This window comes from Anser brachyrhynchus (genome assembly GCF_964034855.1).
Source record: "Anser brachyrhynchus genome assembly, chromosome: 2".
In the NCBI taxonomy this organism is placed as follows: domain Eukaryota; kingdom Metazoa; phylum Chordata; class Aves; order Anseriformes; family Anatidae; genus Anser; species Anser brachyrhynchus.
The window spans coordinates 99,630,798-99,643,904 of NC_137695.1; the positions used below are offsets into that span (position 1 = coordinate 99,630,798).

Consider the following 13,107-nt stretch of genomic DNA (forward strand, 5'->3'; position numbering starts at 1 on the left):
ATGAGGCGAGCCGCGGACGGGTGACAGGGATGCCAATTTCCGCCGCCGCTCCAAAAACTTGCTGAGGAAATGTTTTCATTTACGAGGTTAATTTTCCTCCCTCTGCCTCGCTCTCTCTCGCACCCGCACTCACTCTCTCTCTTTCTCTCTCTTTTAAGTTCCTTATAAGACAAAGCTCTTCAGTCCTCTCGGCAGCAGCAGCAGCAGCAGCAGCAGCAGCAGGGAAGATGCCAGCGGAGATGTGCAAAATAAATACGGGTTGATCAGTTCGATCTGTAGCCCAAATCCATTATCTTTCTCTCGTCCTCTTTTTTTTTTTTTTTTTTTTTCCTTTCCCGTTCCTCTCTCCCCTTCTCCCCCTCCTTTCCTTAATCACTTCTTCTTCTGCTGCTCCTTCGTCTCGGCGGCGGAGAGCCGAGCAAGCGGCGGCGATGAGACGGTAAATTCAGTCACTCCCCCCCTCTCAGGCTTTCTCCGAGATCAAAGAGTCTCAAAGCGCAACTTTCTCGCTCGCTCGCAGGCTGGCTTGGTTCAGGCTCGTGGATTTGTGGGCTGGTGGTGGTGGGGGTTTTGTTTGTTTGTTTGTTTTTTTATTGCGTTGCTAATAGTTTGTTCATTGTGCAAAAAACGAGGTCGATCCAGTCTCTCCTTCTCCTCCCAGCACTTAGTCTAAGAGCAAGAAAGCAAATAATAAAAAGGAGTAAAGCCCCCATACATACATATACACCGGATGGGAAATGTCAGTCACTCCTCCACCTTCCAAACAGTCACAGATCAAACAGTGTCACCACCGGAGAGGACTACTTTTCTGTCTTGCTCTCCCTTTTTTTTCCTCCACAAATCGAAGCTTCTTCTGCTACTAAATATAATGCAAACACGTTTTTTTTTTATCATGGATTTTTTTTTTTGGCTGATCTTGATCTGCAACAGGAAAAAAAAAATACGAAACACGAAAACAAAAAAAAACAAAACACCAAAAAAAAATTTGCCAAAACCAAGAAAAGCCCCGGAGAGTGTGTGCAAAGAGGGCGGGCGGGGGGGGGAGGAAGAAAAGCTAGTCACTGAGTGGGAGAGATTAACGTGAACTGTCCCCCCCCGAAACTCCTGGGAGAGAAAGAGATCCACTCTCCCTCTCTGCTCTTTTCACTGAAATATAACACACATTCGGGTCCCAGAGCTCTCAGACAGCCTCAACTGATAGACAGACACATCGAGCTGCTTTTCCTGCTTCAGCTCCTTACTCCTCCTCCTCTTGCCCACGTCACCCTGACAATTACAAATAGGTCTCACACAAACCCGTACCTGTCAATCTTTTTAATTGCTTTGTTTTCCTTTTTTTTTTTTCTTCCTAGAGCTAAACAATATGACCAAAAAAAAAAAAAAAGTCTTAATACAGCAGGGCATAAAAGGTTTCTCATGTGAGCCGCACGCACGCCGAGGGGGCTGTTGTTACGATCCACTTGCTGAAGTGCTGTGCAAGACGCATGTGCTGCTTCAACTTGAGGTCTGCTGCCAGCAAACTTAAAAAAAAAAAAAAAAAAAAGCAGGGGACGGTACCTCGCCGCGGCACACGGCTACCCGGCGCTGAACTAAAAGCGGTTTGCGGGAGCCTCCCGCTCAGCCTCGCTCCGAAATGCCAACAGACTGCCGAGCAGGAACTGCAGCAGATGAAACGCGCTGCTAATAGATTTCGCGCGGTGTGTGTCTGGGGATTTATATAATGCGGGAACAGAAGGGCTCTTCCCCTGCTTCTTTGAGCCGGGAAAGCAAATAAAAACTACCCGGCTGATTCCGACAGGAAAACAAACTGCAGTTTTGCTCTCTTTCGGGCAAAAGGGGAATTTTTATTTTTTTCCTCCCCTTTTTCTTTACACGTTTAGAGAGGCAGAACCGAGGAAGGAGCAGCTTGCTGGCACGGAGACACCCCCATGCCCTGACTTCCCTCACACAAAGTTGGGACGACCACCGCCGCGCCGCCACTTCGCTCCCCTAACCCGGCTGGCTCCCCGCACACACCCCCTCTGCCACGCCGCGAGGCGACAAAACCACTTTATTAATTATCGGGGCGAAAACAACCCCCGGAAGGCTGCCCCCGCAGCGCCGGCCGACAGGTCAACCCGCGTCGCCGCGCGGCCGGGCGTTGGCGGTTTAACGCCCCTAACGGCCGCGGGGCCGGGGCCGGCGGCGGCTCGGGGTCGATTCGTAGCACCTGGCTGCGAGGAAGTGAACGTTTCGCACGGAAGGGGCGGAGCCTGGGCCGGCGGGCAGCGGCTCGGCGGCGGCGAGGAGAGGCGCCGGGCGCTCCCGCTCCTACTTTATTATTATTATATTTATATTTATTTTTGTCCCCGGTAGAACGATAAGCGCTGCTCGTGAACCGCAGGACGCGGGGCGGGGGTGGCGGATCCGCGGCGCTCCCCCCCCTCCCCGCTGTCTCTCCCCTCACCCCCCGCTCCCCCCACCCCAGCCGCGATTTAAATCCCCCAGCCGGAGCAGCGCGCACGGTGACGGGATCCTCAGCCGGGAGCCGAGCCGAGCCGTGCCGAGCCGAGCCAGAAGAGGAGCGGCCGCAGGGGCGGGTGGTGCCGGGCCATGAGCTGGAGCGCCCGGAGCGGCGTGGCGCTGGGCTGCCGGGCGCGGCCCATCGTGGACATGTCGTACAGCCGCCACTTTCTGGATTTCCAGGGCTCGGCCATCCCCAGCGCCATGAAGAAGCTGGTGGTGACTCGGCTGAGCCCAAACTTCAGGGAAGCGGTCGCCCTGCGGCACGGCGTGCCCGTGCCGCTCCCCGGGGACGGCGACCTCCTCGTCAGGAACAGGTGAGCCGCCGCCCCCCGCACCCCCACAGGCACGCACGCAACACGGACACCCCAAAAACAAACACCCCTTCCCCCGGCCGCTCGCACCTCGTGGCCTGCTCCCGCACGCGTGCTTTGCGGGCCGGCTCCCGACTTGTACCAGCTGCCATCTGGCGACTGTTAATTTAATTTTATTGGAGGTGCCGGTGCTGGTGTGCGCGGTTGCTGTTGCTGCAGTCCGGTGGCCCCGTCCACGTGGGGTGACGCTTCCTCCTCCTCCTCCTCCCCCTCCTCCTCCTCTTCTTCCTCCTCCTCCTCCCGGCTCACCTCGGGCCGCCGGTGCTCGCCAAGTCCCTCCCAGCTCCCCGCCGGTGCTCCCCGCCCCGCACCGCCTCCCTGCCTTTGCCCCTGCCCCTGCCCGGGCAGCCGGGACGCTCCCCCGGCGGGGGGCGAGGAGGAGGCTTTCGGCTCCTTTTTTTTGGTAACGCGCCGTAAATCCTGCGCGGAGACGCCGGGGCTCCGAGGACCAACCCTGCCCTCCTCCCCCAGTTGGCCCCGTGAACCCGTCTGCTCGCACTGGGTCTGCCGTGGAGTTTACGCTCCCTTTCAGCTGGAAGCGAGCCCTAAAAAAGTTCAGGGGGTCCCCAGCCCGAGAGGGGAAGGGGAAGCTCCGGGCACCGCGGATGAGAGCAGCACGCTCGGGTGCTCGTCGAGCAGGCAAGCAGCAGTGGCACATAGCTTACCGCGCGCTCGGATGGAGCCTTGAGGCGTTAGGAAGCGCTAAAGAAACCCTTCAGAGCGGTCCTGGGAGTTGTGTGATAGCTGCGAGGGAGTGTGTGCGTGTGTGATCCCTAATGCGAGTCCGTGAACACAGAAAGGGGTGAAGAAGGGGTAGGGGGAAAGCAGGACGGGGACTGCTACTGGAGCTGACGAGGAACCTCGTGTGCCACTTTAATCCGATAACGACACCTTCCCCTAGGGCCTCTGAGACCGAAATTCCCTCCTCCACACCTCCATGTCCAAACCACGGCGGTGCCGTGCCTGCTCACGGCCACGGAGCAGCAAGGGCCCGCAGCAGCCGCCAGGTTGGGCTCGATGCATGCGGGGGGGGCGGGGGGGTGAAGAGGCCGGCAGGACCTGAGCCGGGTAGCACAGGACTGGGCGACATCCTCGCTTCCCTCCTCACCTCCCCCCCGTGCACTTGGAGTCCTTCTCACCCCCCTCCCCCGTGAATTTTTAAAATTTATTCCTCTCCTCCACAGCTTCCAGCGTAACTCTTCCTCTCTCCCTCTCCTCCCTCCCTTTGCTGGGTGGGCTCCCCGGGGGCCGGAGGGATGAGCACATCTCACGGCGAAAGGGCTGAGGCGCAGAGCTCACTGCAGACTGAAAGCAGGAGCTGGTCCAGACATTCAGGCAGGCAACTGCTGGGTCTCAGCTTGTTAGACACATGTTCCTGTACAGACACACACCCACGAGTGGGGATGGAGGGGGGGGGGGAGGTGAGTGAGAAACTCTAGGTTTAGACTTCATACATCTAATATTATTTGGGGATCCGTGGCATTTCCTCTGTAGTTACTGTTATTTTCGGGGGGATGTCAGACATCGGGATCACGTTACTGAAAAGCGTGCTCTACGAAGGAGCAGCAGCAGGAAGCAAGTTTGGAGTGTTTCCCCCTCTTGTCACTCGGGGGAAGCTTTTTCCCATCCCAAAAGGATGGGTCCCTGTGTCTTAAAAAAAAAAAAAAGGCGGCAAGCAACCCCTAAATCCAACTGCATGTTTTCTGATAGGTAGAAACACAGAATTAAAAACAAAGCAGTAAAGGACTGGAGTTCCAAGAGTGCATTTGCAGATCTGCTCATTTTAGTCCCAGTCACGCCCATGAATACTATTAATTGCTTTGAGCTTTTTATGCAAAACAATCCTGATTCACCACAATAAAATCTGGGTTTGGATTTAGGGGAATGGGGAACTAAAATGTGCCGAGTCCCTGTATGGATAGATATTTTAAAATGAGATGCTCTTCAGTTAAGTGGAACTTTTCTTCCCTCTTTTTTTCTCCTTTGGAGAACTGAGCCAGCAGCTTTTTCCTTTTTTTTTCTTTTTTTTCCTTTTTTTTTTTGTCCTTTATTCAGAGAGAAATACTTCAAAACAAGAAATCGATGTAAAGCAATGCATTTATTTCGGTTCTATGCAGGAGAGGAGGAGAAGGAGTGGGAAAGGAGCATACAAATTCCCTAACGAAGCCCTTTCAGCTTCATGTGTCCGTCTGTTATGTTTTTTGGGGGGCGGCGGGGGGCAAGGTTCCCACCACTGCAGGACAAGGACCCAGAGAGCGTGAAGAATGTGTCCTTCCTCCAGCTCCGCGGTCTTTTCGGGATTTTCTAACGGAAGGGACCCGTTTCGTTCCCGGAATACCTGGGACGTTTCGCTGTTGGGATGGAAGACGCGAAAAAAAGTTTATAGAGAAGGCAGCGGGGGGTGGGGGGGGGGGAGCCGGGAGGGGGGGGTTCTGAACCCGGTGTCTAACGGGGCACGGTGGGAAAAGCGGCGGGCCGTTTCCGCCGGGCGTTTGGGCTGAATGCTGCGTTTCGTGCCCGGTGCCGGCGCGGGTGACTTAGTTTGGTCCGCACTTCGGGCGGCGGTGCGGGAGGGCTCCCGCTGCGCCGCGGGTCCCGGGGGCAGACGGGGCGGGGGGGGGCGGCGTGGGGAATCGCCCCGGGAAAAGGCACCCTCTGGCCTTTCCAGGTTTACGTCTCGAAGCGGTGAAGGAGCAAGCCCCTGTTAGAAACCCCTACATGAAATAAGGCGTGTTCAGCGAGGAATGAAAACGGGACAGGGAGGAAAGATTTGGAAGCGGTCTTCAAGCCCACCGGCGCCCCAGTCGTTGTTACTTGTGTGCTCTTTTGTTCCCAGAAGTTAGTAAACTGCTCCGCAACTTGCAAACCGTCCTCGGTCCCACTTTTTGAAGCAAAATAACCCAAAACCGCGGCCACGTTCCTTCTGACAGCGGGAGCGAGGAGGCAAAAAAAAAAAAAAAAAAAGCGCAGACGATAAGTTTGAACCCGGCCGGCCGTGTTAACGCGCGAGGGCACGGGGACACTCGGCAACCTCTAGAAAGAGAGAGACCCCCCCCCCCCCCCGAAAAAAAATAAATAAATAAAATCGAATAAAACCCTCCCGGTGCGAGGCGCCCCGAAGCGGCATCGGGGGGCGGCAGAGGCGGCGCCCGCACGGCCGGGGGCTGCGGCCGGCGGCGGCGCGGAGCCGCGCTGGGGGCCCCGCGCTCAGAGCCCCGCGCCGGAGGCTGCCGGGCCCCGGGGAGCGAGGGGAGCCGGCGGGGGCCGGGCGCTCGCAGCTCCCCGCACCCGAGGGGCGAGCCGCGGAAAGCCGCACGCGCGCCGGGCTCGGAGCCTATGGCGAGCTGCGGCAGGAAAAGTGCGCCGGCGGCATGCCTGCGCGGCCCTCGCACGCTATCGAGCGCATCTTTCAGGTTGTCACGGCCACGTGTGCGAGCAGTCCCGGTCTTTTGTGTTGCGTGTGTTTCTCTTCGACGTTTTCCAGCTAACAGAATCCTCCCCGGCCCCTCTCCCTTTGCCTGCACAGCGGTACTCTTACTGTTCTCAAAACCCAGCGTTACTAAAATACACTTGGTGGCTAAGCTAGATCGCATCTTTCTTCTGTGTGTTATCTCCTAGTGCTTAATGATGTTGTGAAAACGTCTATCTTTTTTTTTTTCCTTTTTTTTTTTTTTTAAATATTGGCATCCATTTTCACCTGTTAGAGGTCAGCAGGACTTGATAGCCTTACAATTTTAGCCCTTCTGTGCAAGGTTGTTTTGATGTGTGGCAAGTAATTTATGGAAGGAAAAATATTTTAACGTTGACATTAGCTACATCAAAAGGCAAATTTGCTGTAGTGACTCCATCAATTAAAAAGTACTTGCCTACAGTAACATGACCTTGCAAATGACATCGATAGTTAATATGATCGTTAGTCATTAACAGTATTATTATATTCAAAAATGTAAATTTGTTGCCAGAATCAACATATTTACCGCTCTGCACGTTTTATTCTTCAGTGTTTTCACATCTTGTATAACGTGGCCAATTAATTTTCATCCTTTAATCTTGTGTGGAGTTATTTTTACTTTGCTTAGTTCGGTCAAATAGAGCTGAGGAAAATGTCTTTTTCTTTTTTTCTTTTCCTTTAGCAGATCTATCTATCTTTAATTCTAGAGTAACATAATGTAAAGTACAAAAGCCTGACCCGAGGTAGTCTTTGCAGTGTACTCCTTGTTCAAATATACCCAGAATCGGAAAAAAGGTATCATATGCATCCCATAAATTTAAATCGAAGGTTTCTCATGCAACAAAGATTTGCTAAGGAATGAATTGTTTTAATACATTTCTGTTTTCTTCTAGATTTGTCGGCATTAACGCATCTGACATAAACTACTCAGCCGGTCGATATGACGCATCGGTTAAGCCCCCATTTGACATAGGCTTTGAAGGTGTTGGTGATGTGGTAGCGTTAGGACTCAGTGCTAGTGCCGATTACACGGTGGGCCAAGCCGTGGCCTACGTTAAAGCAGGTTCCTTTGCTGAATACACAGTCGTGCCTGCCAAGCAAGCAGTGCCTCTGCCCTCTGTGAAACCTGAGTTTCTGACTTTAATGGTAAGTGGTGCTACTGCATACATCAGCCTGAAGGAACTGGGAGAGCTGTCTGAAGGCCAGAAGGTCCTGGTGACAGCAGCGGCGGGAGGAACGGGCCAGTTCGCTGTGCAGCTCGCAAAGAAGGCAAAGTGCCATGTAATTGGAACCTGCTCCAGCGATGAAAAGGGTGGCTTTCTGAAATCCATTGGCTGTGACCGTGCAATCAACTATAAAACTGAAAGCATTGAGTCTGTTCTTAGGAAGGACTACCCAGAAGGTGTGGATGTAGTGTACGAGTCTGTTGGTGGGAAGATGTTTGACTTGGCTGTTAACTCCTTGGCTACCAAAGGGCGCCTGATAGTTATTGGGTTTATCACTGGCTACCAGAACCCTACTGGCCTCTCGCCTATTAAAGCAGAGGTTTTGCCAGCAAAACTGCTGAAGAAGTCTGCCAGCATCCGGGGTTTCTTCTTGAACCATTACTTTTCCGAATACAAAATGGCTCTGAAGCACTTGCTCAAGATGTATGAAAAAGGAGAACTGGTCTGTGAGGTAGACCTTGGAGACATGTCTCCAGAGGGCAAGTTCACTGGCTTGGAGTCTGTATTTCGTGCTGTAGATTACATGTACATGGGAAAAAACATTGGAAAAATTGTAGTTGAATTACCTCACTCTGTCAACAGTAAGCTGTAAAAACAGAACAATGATATAAATCAGAAGGGAGAAAATGGGCACTTTATGCCTCAGAATTACAAGAACAATTTCTTTTTTTTTTTTTTTTAAACTTAGTAATGGATATTAAATTAAAAAACAGCATTAAGGTGTTAATAAAGAGTTTTGTGGGCTTTTCCCTTCTTTTCTTGAAAGTGCCTTAATCTGTGGCTGAAGCACGGACTTAACGGGCCTGTGTTTGATTCCGTCGCTTAGGCTAGCATGAGACAGGAACATTGTTCTTGACAGAATAAGTTTTGATGCAGAGGCAGATTTAGTCTGTCAGACTAGTTTGATAAGATTTTATATATAGTTCAGCTGAGATTTTTTTTCTTTCAGCAGATTTGATTCCCTGATTTAAAAATAAAGTAGTTAGAACAAGACTAAGTAAAAAGAGTCGTATCATGTGGCTGCTTTATTAAATACTCTCTTCAAGTTTATGGAAAAAAATATATTCTTGATTTTTTTTTTTGTAACAAACACAATAATCATAATTTTGCATCGTGGATTATAGTAATATTTCTTGACCAGTTACACAGGGAAAATTTACCTTCCAAATCTAACATGGCAGTAATAATAAGAAAACCAATTTTTTTTTTTTTAATCGCGTCATTCATAACTGTAAACAACTGTGACATTTTATTTTAAATCTTTCACTACAAGCTGTGACTTTATCTTATTTTCTTGCACTTTAATCTGCTACTGTTAGTGTTTACCATCGCACCGTCTCCGTTTAATCAGTGTTACAGGACTGTTGGAGTGGGGTTTTGAGCCATATTCATATGTGTTCAGGCCCTGTATATTTTTTGAAGATTTAATAAAATCAAAAAAAGCTTTTAAAATGCTTGTGCCTTTTTTTATGTTGATACGGTTCTCGCTGACTAGCTCCTTTGCAGATGGTCTCTGTACTGCAGAGTTCTTTGACCGATGATTCTTGATGTGACTTGCCATAATCAGGCTGCTACTTCCACTGTTACTGAATATCGCTTCTGCAGAAGCCCTTTTACGGGCAGCAAGACCGTTTTAATTCTGCAGTCACCGTACCTAGTACACGTCATATTGCTCAGGAATAGATTATCCAGTGGGTGCAGTTAAAAGGTTTTGTAAAGTTTTGAGAATTCTTCCTCACTTAATAGAAATCATTAACGGTACATACCATGGGAATTCCAGCTAGAAGTGTAATATTTTCCAGAACAATAAAATACTTTAAACTATGCTTCCTCTACATCTTTTTTTCCATAGCAAATGTTTAAGATCTTAAATGCTGTTTTTGCCTCATCTTTTGAAATTGTATACATTTGTATGCAGTTGGAGAGATGGAAATTTCATAAGATCATACACCTAATAATAAACTTAATGATAGACTGATAATGTCTAGGGACTGAGGGAATAAAGCCAGGGTAAACTTAATTTTTGGGCATTGTTCAGGACTGACTTTACATGACAAATTTTTTAAAGCAATGTGCAAAAAGCTTGTATTTTACTCAGTACTACAGGCAGTAGAGAAAATTATTATTTTTTTAATTTGATTTAGTTCATTCTTATTGTAACATCTGAGCGCTTATGCCATTAGCATCCTATAGAATTGAGTCCAGCAAAGCACTGTCCCGTTTCTGGGCCACCTCTGACTAGTCCCACTTCGTAGGTTTGTGGGGAATGGCTTGAGTCATTGTTCCTGCTTCTGTTTTACTCAAGCCACTGTGATTTTTGTTTTCACCCAGATCTACTGTTAGAAACAGACTTACTCTTTTCCCTATAATATTGCAAATATTGTGGTGTTTTATGTATTTTGGATAATTAGAAAGGTATTTTTGGCCTTCCAGGTGAATGCTAGAAAGACATAAATACTCAAGTAGTGTAAGAGGTCAGAGCATACAAAGTTCTGACTCTCTTATTCCTAGGCACTTGGTTTCTTTTCTTGTGCAAAGAAAATGGGCTGCTTTGGGTCAATAAATGCATCTTTAAAAACAAACAAAAAAACCCTTTTGGGGACACAGTAGAGCAAAACAAAAATAAAAGAGTACATTTAGTTGTATCTGTGATGTGTGCAGAAGAGTTGCATGGGTAACAGTTTCTCCAAGTTCCTCCGGTCAAATGCCAAATGCATCCAAGTGGCCCAATTCACGGAGGTGTTGATCCCTGCCAGTCCAGTAGGTTTAGCTGTCTGCACGGCCGTGACTTCCAAGTGCTTTTGTCATAAAAGCTCTTCCTGTACGGGGACTGAGCTCAGACATGCAGCATTCTACTTTCTTTTAATAAGTTACTTCACATACAACATCGAGCTGCCCCAGGCACCTTCACTAAGCAAAATGAGGGAACAGAGGAACCTTTTGGAGGGGGTCACATATGTACATGTATTCAAATATGACATTTGGTTACTTTTTGGCTTCAGGCATATTATTCAGTACTTTAATACTGATTACAGTGTTACTAAAAAGTTTAAATTTGGTATATGCTGAATTTGGCATGTCCAGTGTACTGATCCTGTAGCCTTTCTGGTGTTTGGGTTGGGCCACAGCCATTGGGCTTGTCCTTTTCATTGAACGCCTGTGTTAAGCTAAAAGGTAGCTTGGGCTATGCATGATTGCTCTTCCTTGAGTGAATCCAGAATGAAGAGGGAATTTTTGTTTTTAAAGATAAAACTTCTAGATTGCTGAAAGAGAGCATTATCAGCGGGGAGAGGGTGAAACATTGTTTCTGAAACACGCAGATAAGGGTTTTCTGCCAAAATTCATAATAATTTTGAGGGGGTGGGGGAGAGGAGGAAGCCAACTTTTCTCCTTTATTTAAAAGTATATTCTGCAGACTTTCAGTTATGGGAGCAGGGCTGACTTTGAGTAAGTAAGCTATGATGGATTTAAATAATGTTTAAATATTAGATGGATAGGAAAATGTATATGGCATGCACACACTGAGAGGTTTAAATGATGATAGGACATTGAACGTACAAGGAAAAGAAATACTGTAGAGTCACAGCAAGGGATTAATAACAATACACTTAATATGCTTGCAAAAAAGGTGTATTAAAAGCTGTGTGCACAGTGGGGACTTAAATGATTAAAAATAATAATACATTTGCCTGGGAAGTACTAAGTGTACTATATGTAGAGAGCAGGGATTTAAATAATAATACTATTAATAATAGCAGCTCATTGAGATGTGGTTGTTAGCACTACATCCTAATTTTACCTTTCTAAATGAATTTGCTACAGAGGAATCTGGCATTGTTTGCTGAGGCTAATAACAGAATTTCCCTTTCCTACACACATATGCTTCCATGGAAAAACAACAAAGAAATAGATGAAGAGCTGGCTTTTTTCCTGAGTCTGTCACATGTGTGCATACGCACGCGCACACGGACACACACGTACTCACTCTCTCCTGGCCTGCAACCCTCAGCACATTTTACAGATACGCTTCCTACTTAATTGCTATGGTGGAATCTCCTAATACCTTTCTGAGCGAAGTTAGAATTCTACCAAGCACTAGTTCGCTTTGTGTGTGTGCCTATATACAGATATATACCAAATGTATATACTTAATAAGCAGACATTAATTTCTCCCTTGTCATGTAAATACAAATAATTACAGTGTCTCCAGGAAAAGTTTGCAGGAGTGTTTGCAGATATTGTATATATTCCGACTTCTGTCTGAGAAGTAAAGAAATTCCACTGCTGAATAGCTGTTAGTATCTATTTTACAAGATTTACTCATTTTCAGGTACCTAATGTAGCTGCTAGCATGCATGCACAACAATACAATTTATATGGTAAATGGAACCAAATAATGGCTTCACTGAATGTTATGGCTGCACTGAAGGGAAATGTCACGGTAAATAGCTGCCAAATTATGGATCATGCCGAAGTGTCACAACTGCACTAAAGACAAATAGCACTAGAGGCTATTGCCACTGTGACGCTTTTGAGTTATGAAGAAGAGGAGCAGCCTGATGTGAGCCTCTTTGTGTCCTCATTATAGCAAAGGGTTACTGGTGCAGCGTACAAGAAAACCTAGTCCTACGTGGTGGCTAGTTATTAATCTGTTCTTTTCCAACATAACAGCTGTAGCACAAGAGAGAATCTTTTCCTTGCTTTATAAATACATACACACACACACAAACAAAGAAAAACCTGCAGGTTTTATGAATGTAAATGTGTACGGGAAATGACTGGTAATGGAAAAATGTTGTAATAAAATAATCTAATCAAAGAATATTATTAAATTTAACATCGTATGTGTCTGAAAGCTTTAGTTGCTTCTTATGCAGATAGATGTGTGAAATATAAGCAATAATGCACTTTCTCTCTTTGTAAAGACTTGAGTAGTAAGGACATTACCAACTAAATTGCTTCTTCTAAACTGAAGTGTGTCCCGGTTTCTTTCATTTTAATGGGAGGGTAATAAAGATGAAAGACTAACATTTTAACTGATGGATCCCTTAAGCTACAGAATCGAAATTTATTATGTTTTGAGGGAATATGCTAAATCCTGAAATGTGGAAAGAAGCAGGGAAACCCCAGGTAAAAGAAAAGTAACCTTTTTTTTTTTAATGACACATTTTTATGAATGGAAAACTGCATACTGCTCTTACTTAAGCTGAGAAAACAATATTGTTCTGTCTTTGGGGGGTGGAAAAAAAAAAAGGAGGAAAGGAGATATTTGGGGGGGAAAAAAGGATTTGAAAATGGAGGGCCATAGCTCAGCAAGTGGCCTCATCTTTGCAGGATCACTTTTCAAACCCTGCCTGCAGTGTTCAGGGAAGTGAGCTTGATGCTCTGCACACTATTGTACACCCCACAAACGCACCATCCATAATACAGCACAATTGTCAGTCGCTGTTTTACAGAGGGGCCAGGGCTGAACAATCATGGTGGATAAATTACTTTTCTATTCTACAGCAAGTGGCCTTCCTACCATGTGAAGCTTAAGGTCATTGGCAGGGCA

At 47.4% G+C, this 13,107-nt stretch overlaps 2 protein-coding genes across 5 annotated transcripts in view; one reads left to right on the forward strand and one right to left on the reverse strand.

Annotated features, from left to right (window-relative positions):
• Nucleotides 1-7,214, reverse strand: part of TSHZ1 (teashirt zinc finger homeobox 1) — a 61,440-nt gene extending 54,226 nt beyond the window's left edge. The window contains exons 1-2 of one of the 4 annotated variants that reach the window (XM_080578963.1): nt 2,907-7,214; nt 1-669 (exon numbers count right to left, since the gene is read on the reverse strand). The exon at nt 1-669 is cut by the window's left edge and continues 467 nt beyond it. The gene's annotated coding sequence lies outside the window, so the exon portion shown is untranslated. Of the gene's footprint in view, nt 922-1,302; nt 2,082-2,906 lie in introns of those variants that run through there. The other 3 variants (XM_080578962.1, XM_080578964.1, XM_080578965.1) reach the window with 3 other exon arrangements.
• Nucleotides 2,228-9,005, forward strand: PTGR3 (prostaglandin reductase 3). Its single transcript, XM_080578967.1, has 2 exons — nt 2,228-2,819; nt 7,221-9,005. The coding sequence occupies exons 1-2, from the start codon at nt 2,593-2,595 to the stop codon at nt 8,143-8,145; spliced, it is 1,152 nt and encodes a 383-aa protein (XP_080435093.1). The 5' UTR covers nt 2,228-2,592; the 3' UTR covers nt 8,146-9,005.
• Nucleotides 9,006-13,107: the final 4,102 nt, after the last annotated feature.